The sequence below is a fragment of the Neomonachus schauinslandi genome, chromosome 9 (assembly GCF_002201575.2).
Source record: "Neomonachus schauinslandi chromosome 9, ASM220157v2, whole genome shotgun sequence".
NCBI lineage: Eukaryota > Metazoa > Chordata > Mammalia > Carnivora > Phocidae > Neomonachus > Neomonachus schauinslandi.
Window position 1 is genome coordinate 33,427,629 of NC_058411.1, and position 15,958 is coordinate 33,443,586.

The following is a 15,958-nucleotide window of genomic DNA, read 5'->3' on the forward strand; positions in this document are numbered from 1 at the left end:
TTTTATAATTTGTTCTTTTAGAAGTATGTTTAGAAATCAACTTGGTATATTCCCCCCAAAAGCCATTGGGAATTATATCACATTCACCAATCAACTTAAGGTAAATTGACAATTTCACAAAAGTATTTGCATTTAAGAATATGGCATAACTTCTTAATCATTCAAGCTATATTTTATGTCCTTTAATAAAGTTTTCTTTACTTAAATCTGGCAAATTCCTTTAGTTTATTCTTGAATATTATAAAGTTCACTTTTTTCTGCTATTGTAAATGAGATCTTTTTTTGTTATTTTTTTTAGGGAGAGAGAAAACACATGAGCTGGGGTTTGGTGGGGGTGGGGGCAGAAGGAGAGAGAGAAAATCTTAAGCAGGCTCCACGCATAGCACAGAGCATGACGCTGGACTCGATCTCATGACCCTGAGATCATGACCTGAGCCAAAATCAAGAGTCACATGCTTAAACAGCTGAGCAACCCAGGAGTGTCCCCGTCGTTACTTTTTCTATCTAATGCTTGTTTCTAACTTAGTAATATTAGCATATAGATTTTTATAAAGTAAAATACTCCTTATTTAGCCACCATCCTGAACTCTTCTTGTTTCTAATACTTTTTCAATGGATTCTTTTGGGTTTTCTAGGTGAATAATCATATCTATAAAGGGTTTACAACGTTAAAAAAATTTATGTTAGAGACGTTCATCTTCAGAAATATTGATAGGCAGTGCGCTGTTATCAAAAGCTAATTGCACTCATTTTCTGGGTCACAAAGAGCCAACTATCTTAACCACTGTCTCAGCAATAAATACATCTTTGGATTGACACTATTGCCTGGTGACTATGGGGAACTTTCTGACTCACTGCCTTTACTCTCTCTAGTGATGCATGCACAAACAAAAGTAAAATGCAGCAATCTTCCGACCTAGAAATAACAACTGGGAACTCTGTTAATTCCATCTCAGACAGTCTCTTCTCATTCATATGGATACAATATTTTAACTCCTTTTTTCCTTTCCTCTCTCAACTCTTGCTTTTTAGTGTACACAAGAACACACACACTTCTTGTCTCATTTTTAATTCCTGAGCTGAAAACCACCTTATTCATGACTAAATGTATAAATTTAGTGTAAGATAAAAATAAAATAAAAATAGTGAAAATATGAAACAACAGAAAAAAAGTTACAAATTTTAAATTAAAATGAAAACAAATAAAAAGCCAATACCATTAGTCTAGACTTGTCCTAGATTGTAGCCAATATTCTTACAGATTCTCCATGAAGATTTTCATCAATTTATTAATTTTCAACTAATGACATATGTTTTTCTACAAGTTCAAACACTATACATAAATTTGGATGTTATTTTGAATTCAATTTTAATTGCTAACACTGAATTATTTTTCTTTGCTGTCCACATTTTGTATTTCAGTAACACACATAGGCTTTCGAAGGTTGGCTCAGGAAACTATCCTCTGCAAATTTCATATCCAGTTAGTCAAAAAGTGCTATTAATTTTATCCTCAGAAAGTCATGTTTCTTTCTACCCTTGTCTGCCTTTAGGTACTCAGCATCCTTTGTTTGAATATTTCAATAACCTCCTGATTAATGTTAATAGCTAAGTTTATTACCATTCAATCCATCCTCTGCTGCCAAAATGGTCTTTCTAAAATGCAAATCTCACTACATTCGTTGCTGTTTAACATCTTTCAAAAAAAATCTTCACTTTCTACTAGAAAAAACCCAAATGCCTTTTATATGATACAGAGTGTCCATCATTTGGCCTTACCTACCTCCAGGCTCTTTGTTACCAGGTCCCCTTCAAAACCCATTCTGCAGCCAGAATGACCTATTGGCAGACTTAGGATTTCAGCAATTGTTTCTTTACAGTAGATTAATATATACTGGCATATTCATACAATGGATTATTGTATGGTAGTGATAATGAACAAACAACTACATGCAACAAATCAATTTTACATAATGTTGAGCAAAAGAATCCAGACACAATACATTTCACAGTATAAAATTTCATTTGTATAAAGTTTACTAAAAAACAAAAACTATCAATGATGCCAAAAGTCAAAACTTTAATACTCTTGAGGGTTGGGCTGTTACTGAAAGGACCACAAGAGGGGGCACAATCTGGGATGTTGATAATCTGGTTTCTTGATGGGCCTGCTGGTCACACAGGTATGTTCATTTTTTGAAAATCCATTAAGTTGTAACTATGCTATTTGTGTGCTTTTAGTAAACTTAAAGTAAAAGGTAAACAATGATAAAAATAAGAAAAACAGCAATAACAACAGTTCCAATATCACTTCTTTGAAAATTTCCCTAACTCCCTCAGATGAACTTTATCCTACTCCTAATATATCACATATACACCATTACTATATCATGTTATAGTTTATTTATCCAATTCCTTCCATTTCCTAACCATAATGTAACTTCCTTGAGTACTATGATCATAACTTTCTATCCATGTGTCCCCAGCCCCAAGCACAGTGCCTGGCAGTTAATAAGTACTCAATAATATTATGTAAATGAGGATTTCTCATTTTCTGCACTATTACATTTTGGGCTGGAAAATTCTCTGTTGTAAGGACTGTTCAGTGCATTGTAGGATGTTTACCAGCATCCCTGACTTCTATTCATCTAATGTCAGTAGGAACCCTTCAGTTACAACAACCCAAAATGTCACTAGGCATTGCCAAATGTTCCTCAGGGTCCAAAAAATCCCCAGGTTGAGAATCAGTTATATAAATAAATCTTTCTGTGGAAAAATTCAAGCCAAGTGTTAAACAGTTCACTTACTGAAACACTTTGGGCATGAAGTGATTTGCGTGTTAGGGGCAACTAAAAAAAAAAAAAAAGAAAAGGGATCTTTCGAACACTCGAGGGGAATTAAGCTTTACGTATCTGAAAAAGTGTATAAAATGCCTTAAATGTAGATAATCAAATGGTAACTCACATTAATTGCATACTAGAATATTATTTCTTTTGGAATTCCTATGAAGAAAAATGAGTTTGCCAAGGAAAAAATTGTATAAATAGAAGGACTGGGTATTTGGTATTTAAAAAAAAAAACGATTGTGGGGCGCCTGGGTGGCTCAGTCTTTAAGCGTCTGCCTTCGGCTCAGGTCATGATCCCAGGGTCCTGGAATCGAGCCCCTTATCGGGCTCCCTGCTCGGCGGGAAGCCTGCTTCTCCCTCTCCCACTCCCTCTGCGTGTGTTCCCTCTCTTGCTGTGTCTCTCTCTATCAAATAAATAAAATCTTAAAAATAAATAAATAAATAAATAAATAAATAAATAAAATGATTGCTATAGTAGCCATGTATATTCAATGTCCTAATCATAAATTTTGAAAAGCTTATATCTATGAAAGGACAATTAATTCTAGAATATTAAGGTTCAATAATTTTCTATCCATAAAGTATTTAACATGAACGTTCCATAAGAAATGAATAGTTAGAAAATAAACTACTGTGCATCAGCTATGGAAAAAAAGAAAAACCTCACAAAGGGCATAACTAGCTTGTTAGAAAAGAATGTGTTTGTACTTTAACTGCATGCCTTTGATTCAGGATGTGTTTTGGGCTTGACCTCTGCTGTAAGAGGGTAAGTAAGGAAATAATTGAGTACTATTATGTTAATAAAGTTTGAAAAAAGAGAAAATAAACTGTATTTATGTATGTCTATATTTATGTGTCAAAATAATATAGTTAAAATATAAATCTCATTCTACAAAAATTATTTCCTGACAAGCACTTTCTTAAACTTCTCATTGTAACTAGAATCAGTTTTTAAGAATAGGCTACTGAACCAAAAGAAAACAAAGAAAATGGGCAATATATAAAAGAAAAAAAAACTAGACAAATACAAGTATTTAATCTCATTATTAGTCTACAATATGCCAATAAAGCCATATAATTTTTATCAAATTGTTAAGATTAAAAATAATGAATGTTTAGTTCCATAAGCTGAGAGAATGAATATATAAATATGCACATATATTCTAGAAGGCAATTTGGCAGTATGTATTATGAGACTTAATTTTTAATCAGTTATTCTATTTTAAGGAAATATTTCTAAAGCGATAATCAGAGATATTTTTGACAATTTATATAAAAAGAATGTTTATGACAGGAAATAAGAAAGAGCCTAAATAGTTCAGACAGGGAACTTAAATTAATCATAGCTTGTTTATACTCTGTAGTGATTGACAACTCCACCCCCCACCCCCGGCCGTTTTTTGGTATTACAGTTACTAAATGGAAAAAAGCTTAATTTTTCCCTTCCTACGGAGTGAGGGGAGGAATCAGAAGGGGAGACGAACCATGAGAGATTATGGACTCTGAAAAACAAACTGAGGGTTCGGGGCGGGGGATGGGTTAGCCTGCTGATGGGTATTAAAGAGGGCATGTACTGCATGGAGCACTGGGTGTTATACGCAAACAATGAATCATGGAACACTACATCAAAAACTAATGATGTAATGTATGGTGATTAACATAACATAATAAAATAAAAAAAAATGAAATAAATAAAAATAAATTTTTTTAAAAAAGGAGAAAAGCTTAATTTATATAAAAAGGAGAGTGGTTAAAAAGCAAGGACTTTGGAGTCAAGACTACCTAGCTGAAATTCTAATTCTATTACCTTCTACTGGCTCTGTGATCTGAGTTATTTTATGATTTAATCTTTCTAAAACTAGTTTTCTTAAGTGGTACTCATGTAGGTTTGTTATTAGGATTAAATAAGATATTATATAAAGTGCTTATCACAATGCTTGGCATACAGTAAGTAAACTACAAATTTTAGTAGATAGGATAACAGTTGGGATGATGTGATTAAGAAACCCAAGATATAAACCTGTATATATGATGGGTACCAATGTGAAGACTAATCAATTAGTCCTAGGCAATAATTAGGTGTCAAGATTATTCGTGATTTTTATTTACTTCATTTTGCTTCCTGTATTTCCCAAACTATTTTTTGGAAAAAACATTATAATCAGAAATATAATCAGAAATATATATTTAGAAAAAACCAGGTGTTTCTTTTAATGTTATTAATAAAAGGCAAGATAAATATTTAAAAATCTACACCTTTTTTCTCCTAAATGACCATATACTTTTCTCATCTTTAATCTCATCTTTAATACTTTAAAATTTCATCTTTAATATTGTGTCACAATAAAAATGTCACCATTTTATGCTTTTATTAAATACTTATCACATGCAAAATACTATGTTATACTGTGTTCCTAATATTCTAACACTAACTGGGAGGTATGGAAATTTGAAGACAAATTTTCTTGTTAATAAAATAGGAGCTCTCTGCAGATGGTCTTAAATTTTATTTTTTAGTAACTAATCATAATGAGAAGATAGCTAAAAAGGCTTTTTACCTTTACCTCCTCATAAGATCAATCTTAATTTTGACCAGAAGGCATTGAGTTGAGAATGAGAACATACAAATTTATCTTATAAGAGATTTTTTCTTTCCGAATATTTGCTTAAGATATCTATACTGGGATTATTACGTCTAACTGCAAAGTAAATACATATCTACTTCTATTGTATGGCTAGAAACAAACCAAAGAAAAATTGATTCCTGAACATCTGAGATGTTTTTATACTGCTGACATGAATAAAACATAATCTCTATTTCTTCATAAAGACAAAGTATCATAAGAAATCTAAAAAGTGTTCAGAGATAAATACAAAATTGGATGGTTTGTATTTTGTAAACTTTCACATATCTAACTAGTGAGCTTTTCAAGTACTGATTTGATATTCATGAAATTAAATACTATTAAATATACATAAAGGATCTTTGTATCAAATAGTTGCCATAGATGATGCAATGAACCTCTCACAATGATCTTTCTCACTCCACTGGACCTCTGTGCCATAGGTGTAATACATTAATTTTTGCCAGCAACATTGAAATATTGGATGGTGGGATAGCAAAGAGGAGAGAAAGAGATTAGGGGATGTAGAGACTAGCTATTAGTGACTGCTGTTGTCACGGTCTATATTCAAAACTGAAAGAGTAAAACTACTTCCATAAAATGTTTATGTAAGGAAGCTATATCTTCCTTTGCAAGGTCCTAAATTTGCCCCACTGTCTTCAGGAAAGAATGACAACTTGTTCGTTAGGGGTAGTTGCCTACAAAGAATCTCTTAATAGCAAGGAAATTTAGGGGATTTTCTTGTTACTAAATGTAAAACAGACTTGAGTCCTAATAAGGGTGTGATAGGAAAATTGCCTTTTCAAGTTAACTTTTACAAAAAAGAAACACATTATATAACATTATTTTCAGTTTAGCTTTCCTTAAAATAAAAACAGGATTTCAGAGATCACAAGAAAAGGAAAAGTATATTTATTACTAATAAAATGTTACTTATATTTTCCTTTATCCCAGATCTTATACCTTAAAATTTGTGTAATCTTTATTTTGCACTAAAAATGTTTCCCAGAATAAATACAAGTGAAGCAAAATCTTTTAAAATTATTCACTTTTTTAAGAAAACAAGTTAAATCTGGATGTAATTTCTATTTTGGTCCTTCTCTCCTGACATGAGAACTTTGATCTTCCCTCACCTGTGCTGACAAAATAAATAACTTTAGTAGGACATCAGGAGATGGGAGGAAAAAACAGGTTACTAAAACTTATCTTAGGTATAAGCACTTTAAAGAGATTCCCTTAAAGCAATCATTGTGAATTAGTGAGCCAATGGGAATGAAGCTTACTGCTCTCAAGTTTGATGGCACCCATCAATCTGGGGAGGACAAATAAATTCCTCATTCAAATGGCTAATTAATCAAATTCATAATAAAAACTAATGAATATAACTGAAACTTCTGATACCAGGAATTCAAGCGAGTTTTAGTTGACAGTGAGAATGAATTAAATTCTCAAACATTTTCAATACTGGTATGTAGCTATATGCCCAAGAGGAGAATACCTCATTGTGCTTGCAATAACATTCAAGAACAACCTCCTGAACATTAGTTATCAATTTTTTTCTAGTCATTCTCTACTTTTCCACTATAAAATTAATAACATTGGGTTTAGATAATGCTATTTATTAACAGCTACCAAAGAAATCACTAATTGTCACTGAATGCTCCAGGTTTCAAAATTAAAGAGATTCTTATTGGCATTTAAACTATTAGCAGAATCCTTCAGTTGTGATGAGGCATTAATTATAGAAGGCATTCTTACTCCTGAATCACTGAAGCTTAGAAGAAGTGAAAGGATTTCCTTATACACAATTACTCTGACTTTGAATATTTTCTCTGAAGAACTAGAAGAAAATAACAAAATTTTGAAATGATACTAGAAATGCATTTTTTTTTTTTTGGTTAAATGTCTTTTCCCCTCTTTTGGAATGTAAGCTTCTTGAGAACAAGGTCTTATCTTTGTGTTACATACTCCTAACAGACTACCTAGCACAGAACAAGCCTTTTAAAAAACAGATTCTGAGAAAATTATTGGAAATTATGAATTAACTTCTCTCCTATGCGTATAGAATAGTACTAGTTTATGTACCACTCGGGAGAACTGAGAAGCCCCTCAAATCATTTTTTTGTGTTTGATAGTTTAGATGAGAATCTTGGCTGAGAAAAGCTAGACAAAGTATGTAAAATCACCAAAAAATTGTTAACAAGTGAAAACATTATCACCTAATGGATTGAAAGTCTTCTTTCCTAAATCCATTTTTATTGCATATTTAACTACTTCAGTTTTAAACTCCTTAAAGACAAGACCAATTCTTCCCAACTTTTGTAACCCTGTAAGGTCTAGGATACTACGGTATAGAGTTCAATTTAACTTACATTGTGTTTTACCAGTGGATTAAAACACACACACATGCATACACACATTGCCTAAACCATATCTCCAACCTACTGAGCTAGAATCTCTGGGGGTTGGGTCAAAGGCATCTTTTTAGAAAAATCTCTATAGGTAGAAAACTGGGTATCCAGAATTGAGTACCAGTGAATTTAAAATTGAATTCCTATTAGTGTTGCTGGCTCCTATGAATGTATAACCTAGTTGCCTCATCTCAATCCCATTATCTTCATTTAAACCTTGCCTTTCAAATGCTTACTTCTTTAAAAGTCTGCATTATTTCATCTCAAAGACTTGCCATCATCTGTCCTAAAATTGGTATATTTTTTAATTCAATGTCCTTCAGAATCATCTTTGCTGTCCTTCAAACATGAATCATCTGTCCAATTTCATTCTCCCTTTCATTCTTAGAAATGTAAGGTCTTTCAAATCTCACTTGGTCTTCTGTGTCTTCCTAAAAGTTTATAATTTCTTCTGTTCCTAATACAGTATCTTGGACTTAACCATCTTTCATGTTACTTATATAGTTCCCCTGAGGTCTTTAATTTCCTCTTAGACAAGAATATTAAAAGCTGTGGAGTTCACTTCTCCATAAATACCCAAAGAATGGAAAGAAAAACAGACCCTTGCACACCAATGCTAATGGCAGTATTATTCATAATAGCCATAAAAATGGAAACAACTTAAGTGTTGTCTATCAACAGATGAATGGATAAACAAATTGTAGTATACACATAAATGGAATATTAGTCTTAAAAAGGAAGAAAATTCTGATATATGCTACCACATGGATGAACCTTGAAAATACTACGTTAAGTGAAATAAGTCAAACACAGAAGGCCAAAAATTGTATGATTCTACTTATATGGGGCAAATCCTAGAATAGGCAAATTCTTAGACAGATACTAAAACAAAGGTTACCAGGGGGTGGGGGAAAGAGGTATGGGGGATTACTGTTTAATGGGTACCGAGTTTCTGTTTTGCATGATGAAAAAGTTCGGGAAACAGATAGTGGTAATGGTTGTACAAAATGTACTAATGCCACTGAATTGTATACTTAAAATGGTTAAAACAGTAAATTTTATGTTATGTGTATTTTGCCACAATAAAAAAAAATAAAAAGCTACTGAAATTATTTTCTTGACTTTTCTACAGCAGCCTTTTTCTTCATACTAATTTTATCTCTATTATTAAAGGAAAAGGAAAAAAAATGTCCATACCCTTTTTCTATATTCCCTAAATTTACCATTCTCTTTTTAGCTTTTTCCTTTTCCTTTTCCATTTCATTTTCATAAAAATAAAATAAAATTTAGTATGGATACTCAGAATCTTCCACACTTAAGCACAATGATGTTGTGGATACATACACACAAAGTACACCTCAAAAGTACACACAAAGAACACTTCAAATCTATACACACATACACACACGCACACACACTTGCATACACACATACATACCCCACTTTCAATTTCCTTAGACTTTTGAAATTGTTTGCAAGTTTCACCAAAATTCTTCACTTCTTGTTTGATCTTGTTTTTCATTTAAATGTAAGTAAATAAGACATCAAGCTTCAAGCAAATAATTTTGTATTCCAAGTTCTTTTTAGATGTCAAATACTTAGCAAATAATGGGAAAATGTCAATTTAAAGTTTACCCACACACAAGAAAATATAGTCTAAAAGGAGGGAAAGATAAATATATCAAAAGGATCTCTAAAGAACTGATATTACATAAATTATGGGGTGGCTGAGAAATGATATTCTCAAAGGAAAAATAGAGCAGGATGGAAAGCTACTTTAATCTAACCACAAAGAACTATAACTAAATTTATTATTTTTTGAGATGAAACTTTAAGTTTTAAAAAATTCTTCCAGTCTTACTAAAAAGGATAATATTAATAGGAGTAACTCATCTTCATGAAGCCCTGGAACATGGAAAATAAATTAGGAAATAAATTTAATATATGGAAAATCATTGAAAGATCCCATATACAAGAAACAAAAGTACGTAATATATGACGTGAAAGGTCAACTGAAGCAAAGATGGTAAGTTATTTGAAAAAAATCTATTGCTAAATAAAGGGAAGAATGTGAAGTTGTTTAAAAAAGCAGAAAGGATGGGTGATAGTTTAAAAGTCAGTTTAGGAGTAAACTGGACTGGACTGTTAAATAGTGAAGCATTTTCCTATTTCTAAGGTATGTTTGGACAATACGTAGGCAACACTTTTCTTGGAAATAAAATCTGATCAGGGTTACAAGACAACAGAAGAACAACGCCAGTGATTTACCAGATGCAGAAAAGTATAAAAGAGGCAATATGAGCCGATCAGCAAGTTGCAAGGCTGAGTACGAAGGAGATGAATGCAATGTCTCAAGTTAATTAATGGAGCAGCCATGTGCAGCAAATAGGTAAAGGAGACAGTAGTCAAGCAAACTCAGTTAGCAGTCCAACTTAGTGGCATAAGACAAGTGGAGATAGGTAGGAAAAGTGCTAAACAATCTGAACTTACTTATAATATTACAGGCATAGATTGGGCAGGGCAAGATCAAGCAGGCAGATGGCATAGCACTTGGAAGGCCATGATATAAATGGTAGGAGAGCAGATAAACAGGGCTGGGTAGTCTAAAATGCTAAAATAGCTGATGGATATGGCAGTATCAGGCCATTTGCTGATAGACAAAGTACCAGTAAGTGAAGAATGCAAATCATTCAGCAAATGCATAAAGTGGGGCAAAGAGTAGAGGCAAAAATCAAAGGCAGTCAAAGCAGTAAGACAGAACAGCAGAGAAGCAATGACAGATCATCAGAAGCAGTTGTGTAGGGTAGGAAAAAGCTGTCAGCAGGGGAACAAAAACACCATTCAGGAAAAGATGAAATTGAGAATAAAGCAGTCTCCTGAATTGGGTTTCTTTCATCTAGGAAACAGTCATCAATAAACTGCATATGAGAATCCACAAGAGAATAGCACACAAATGGAAATAGCAGATGAATCTGAACTCTATTGCCCAGGGATACAGAATGATCCTAGAACATAGATACATAACAATCCACAAGGAAATTAAATGGATGGGAAAAATGGGTCCAAGCATTCTTTATGATGATAAAAAAAAAAAAACCAAAACACTAAAAATTATTAATCTGGAAATGATTGGCTGGGATTGAAGTCTTCGCTTACCCCTTTCTGGAGCCCACAAAATGGGAATGTTGGGAATTTCTGCAGCAGAAAAACAGAAGAGAAAAGGGATTTCTGACTCCCAGTTTGAGGAAAGCAGGTCAAATTTAGGGCTGTATGAACTGGTTCAGGGAAATTAGAACCAGCCTGAACCTTCTCCATTCCTCAGAATCAACAATTTCTGAGGTTTGGAAAAGGTTTAGGAAGCCCTCACCCCATCATTTCCCACAACCTCCCCTCTCACACTTACCTCCAGTGCAAACAGTTTCCAGCAAGGAGGTACTTGGGAAAACTCACTCCCATGTTTATACCATGGAAAATTTGAGGATGGCCAACTAATGGTACTTCCTGTGTAGATCAGGTTTCTGATTCAGTGGGATCCCTGCTATTTGTGAGTGAGCAGAGGGGATAGGTTACTAGAAACTACCTACCTCTTTGAAAGTGGATGAGGAAAAAAAGCAAGGGCAGTAATACCAATAAATAAATAGTAATACTAGTAAATACCTTGATGATCTCATTGTCATGGATTTTGATTCTATTAAGATGCTGATGATTTTAAAAAAAGTATCTCCAGCTTAGACTTCTCTTCTGAACTCCAGATGCATCTGTCTAATTGCCAATTTAACATCTCCACTTGGATATCTAAAAGTAGTTTGCTTCCATAACCAAATTAAAACTGATCTTCCTCATCAAACCCACTCTTTCCACAGTATTCTCCAATTCCATCTTTTCAATTGCCCAAGTCAAAATCCTGGGTCTTATACTTGACTTCTCTCTTTCTCTTATTTTATCTGTTACCTTCTATCTTCAAAATATATAAATAATGTATTTCTCACTACCTTCACCTCTATCATTGGTCTAAATCACTATCATTTTTCACCTGGATTAATTCAATAGCCTCCTAAATTGTTTCCCTATTAAAATGTAAGTCAAACTATGTAGTACCTCTGCTCAAAACTCTCCATTATACTAAGGGTGGCATACAGATTCTACATGATCCATGGCTTGCTCCCTCTCCTCCTTTATGTCTTTGCTCAAATGTCACCTTATCAATAAAGCCCTCCTTGATGGCCTTTTAAAAATTACAACTCTCCTTCCTGCCTGCACTACCTATTCACCTTCCCTGGTTTATTTTTATCCACAGTACTTATCACCATCTCTAATACTATACATTTTTTTGTTTACCTATATTTGTGTCACCCACTAAAATGTAAATTTCATAAAGGCAGGGACTTTTGACTTCTTTGTTTATTGCTATATCTGCAGCATCTTGAACAATGCCTGGCATATATAGACAGCAGGCACTCAAGATATATTTGAATCTATGAAGTGTTAATTTCTTATGGTGCATTACCTTTCTCTGTCTTAAATTCTCAGAGCATTCTTCTGAAAGCTCACTTGCTATGAGCCTTTGATTAACAGAGGAGATACTAGTACACTATAAGGTAGGAATATTCCAAAATAGGGGTTGGCAAATCATATCCAAGGGGACAAATCCTGCCTGCTGCCTGTTTTTTGCATCGCCTTCAATCTAAAAGTGATCTTTAAATTTTTAAATGATTGAAAAAAAAACAAAAGAAGAATATTTCATGACATGCGAAAATTATATGAAATCCAATTTCAGTATCCATAAATATTTATTGGGGCACAGTGAGGCTCATTCATTTATATCATTTTACAGTGGCTTTTGTGCCAGAGGGCTGGCAGAGTTGAGTAGTTATGATAGAGAGTACAGAACCCACAAAGCCTAAAGTATTTATTGTCTGGACCTCTAAAGAATAAGTGTGCTGACCCCTGTTCAAAGGTATTTTATACGTAGAAGGCAAAGAGTAATAACTAAAGTTTAAGCAATGATAAACTAGAGCATTATTTTTAATACTGTTGCTGTCGCCGAAGATACACCTAAGAGGGAAGATGCATTTATACTAGGATTTGCTTTCAGTATATGTAAAAGTAGCCTTCTCATTCCTCTAAATGTTATTTCATACTGGTGGTAATATTCATTCATCTATCGACCCTACAAAAGCAGCCTCATCTTAAGGGATAGGGTACAGTATAGGTAAAGATAAGTCTTAAAAATGGCAAAAAGGAAGGGAATGAGAAAGTAAACAAGGCCCACAAAGAGAGTTCATATTGAAGTATCACATAATTAACCAATACCCTATTCAACATACCCTGTTTAACAACAGTGGGAAATCGGCATGATGTGAATCTCTTTTGAACCTCATCAATGGGGTTATGCTAAACTGACCTCATTATAATGGGGTCTCCTAAACAACTGTAGTCTTGAATCACCACAAGCAAGAGACATATTATAAGACTCCATTGTATTTAGACAATATTCAAAACTAATGGTTATTTTCTCATTGGTTCAAATGCCTATGTTTTATAGAAAAGTATTTTAAAAATTTGCAAAACCCTATTCAAAATCACCTCATAATCACCTGTCTTACCTTTCCTTACATAAAGTTTCACCTTAAGGATTAAGACATACAAGTATATCATATGCTACAATCAAAGTTATGGAAAGGGGTGGAGAAGGTAAGGGGGAAACAAATTATCTCAATGACACCAGCACTATAATGCTATCTTTAATCTTCATAAAGAAATATAATTTATGTCCTCCTACATCAATTGGTCCTTGCAGCACAATATTATCAACTGCTTCTTTTACATTGCTACCTTGACCTTTGGTATCTTCGTGAAACTGACAGCAGTTCATTTTCAAACTCCATACTTCCAAGAGCTTTACTGCTTCTTTCTTCTCAGCATTTTTAAAAGAAATCTTCCTGTAAATTGTCACCTGTGTGTCAGTTACTAATGATTATCTAAAATGGTTACTCCTTTCACTGGGCATTTTGTCCTCTACTCTTTAATACCAGCCATGCTCTTTCCAAGTTCCAACATGAGAAAATAATATTGGTAAAATTATTAGAATCAATCCAAATAGTTTATTTTGTTATCTGAATCCACTTTCTGACTTCTTTTTGTGGTAGGCAATAACATAAAGTCACAAATATTCTGCTTTTCTACAATGGCATTCTAAGAAGCTCAGAGGACTTGACAGGTATAAATCCATTTGTTGTCATCTTTTACATTTTGTGTGAAAAGCAACATTAAGTCTGTTTTATAGATGGAGGTCTACTATAGAGAAATGAATTCACATTCTTGATTCCAGACAATGAAGAAAGGAATATCCTAAAAACTTCATTCCTACAACTATATCTCTAGATAAATATGCTTTTGGAACTTTATATTTGTAAAATATTTAATGATATTTTGTTGTCATTGTTTTAGTATATATTTTGTAAAACTGAAGTATTCTGGCATGCCAGCCTCTACTTATTTTACGAGAGTAGGCTTGTAATGATGAGCTGGAAAGATGATTTCAAGATATTATCACTCTGATAAATTCAAGGTAAAAATCAACATTTAGCATGTCATCTCTATTTCTTTGTCCTTTCCCACAGCTATACCACTGTATACTTTAGGTTCTATCCTACTGGATTTTTTTCCCTAGAGAAAATTCTTTCAATATTTATTCAACCATTATCTACTTACTTTTAAGCTAAAGCTATATTTATATTGTAGGTAATAATAGCAAATATTTATGTAGCAAATAAATACTTTTTTAGTGTTTTACTTATGTTAGTTCACATAGTATAACTATTCTATGAGGTAAGTACTCTTACTCTTTCTGTTTTACACATAAGAAAACTGAGGTATATAGCAAGTTAAGGAAGTTGTATGAGGTCACTAGTAAAAGGTGGATCTAGGATTCAACCCAAGTAGTCTGTGCTCTTAAACACTATGTTATGCTGCCTCACAAATGGTTTATATGGGCAATACTACTTTTCTAGTAAAAGTTTTCTAAATAGATATGGAATTTACCATAATAAGTGTATTTGTAATTATTTGTATGTTTACTGATAATGATCATTTTAAGGGCCTCCAAAAGCTGAGTACATATTCTGAAACAGAATAGGCATACAATTAAGAAACATACTTAAGGGAATGAAGACAATATTTTATATATGGGTTCTTCATATATGAAATTTTTGGTTTTACCTTATGCTCAAAATTCTAAAATTCTGACCTTGAGGAACAATATACCTTTCCCTTTTTATTCTTACTATGTGGAATATGAGCCTTTCAACGTAATAGTTTTAAATTCAATGTCACTTATTGCCCTAATTACTTTATCTAAAAGATTGAATTTTGTATCTTTACCTTTCCCCTGGTACAATTATACCAAGGAGCTTTTTTTTTTTAATGCATAAATAAAATAGAGGTTGAATATCTTGGGAAAGATTGTGTCTGGTGGAAAAAAAGAATGCAAAAAAATACAAAAGTAATTGGACTTAAGGGGAAAATATAATATTTATCTTCAAATATTAGGAGAACTATCATGTAAAAAAGAAATTTACATTCTTTTGTACAGTGCAAAGAAGAATTAGAACCATGGGGTAGAAAGGATAAGGCACCAGGTTTCAGTTTGGTATGTTTGTACTTTCAAACAATAGAGTTGCAAAAGCAACAAACTCCCAGATGGACGATGTAGCAATTGAGATGTTCAGACAAAGGTTGGGAATGATGAAAAGGTATGCTAGGATTTTGAACATAATGGCCTTTGAATTCTCTTCAAACTCTGAGATACTGCGATTTCTCTATTTTTTATATAGTTTGTAATTTTATATAAAACACTAAGCTAACTTGCGATACAGCACTGACAAGATCTATGATGAGAAAATGTTTCCAAACAACAAATCAAAAAACTGGAACTTGATGCTTCACAGCAGTTTCAGTTTTATCTACAAATAATGGTGTGGATAGTCATTAGGTCTGTAGATTAAATCAGGACTTCAAAACAAAACAAAAAACATTTTAAAAAATCTTCAAAAAGAATGAAGTTAGTCCTACTGAG

The 15,958-nt window shown here is 33.0% G+C and overlaps 1 protein-coding gene across 8 annotated transcripts in view; it reads right to left on the bottom strand.

The window, feature by feature from the left end:
- GPHN (gephyrin) overlaps positions 1 to 15,958 on the bottom strand; it is a 607,453-nt gene that overhangs the window by 311,649 nt on the left and 279,846 nt on the right. For 2 of the 8 annotated variants that reach the window (XM_044918132.1, XM_044918128.1), the window contains exon 5: positions 11,038 to 11,076. The exons of the other annotated variants lie outside the window; for them this stretch is intronic. In XM_044918132.1, coding sequence (XP_044774067.1) covers positions 11,038 to 11,076 — 39 coding nt within the window. The remainder of the gene's footprint in view (positions 1 to 11,037; positions 11,077 to 15,958) is intronic. 8 annotated transcript variants of the gene reach the window in all.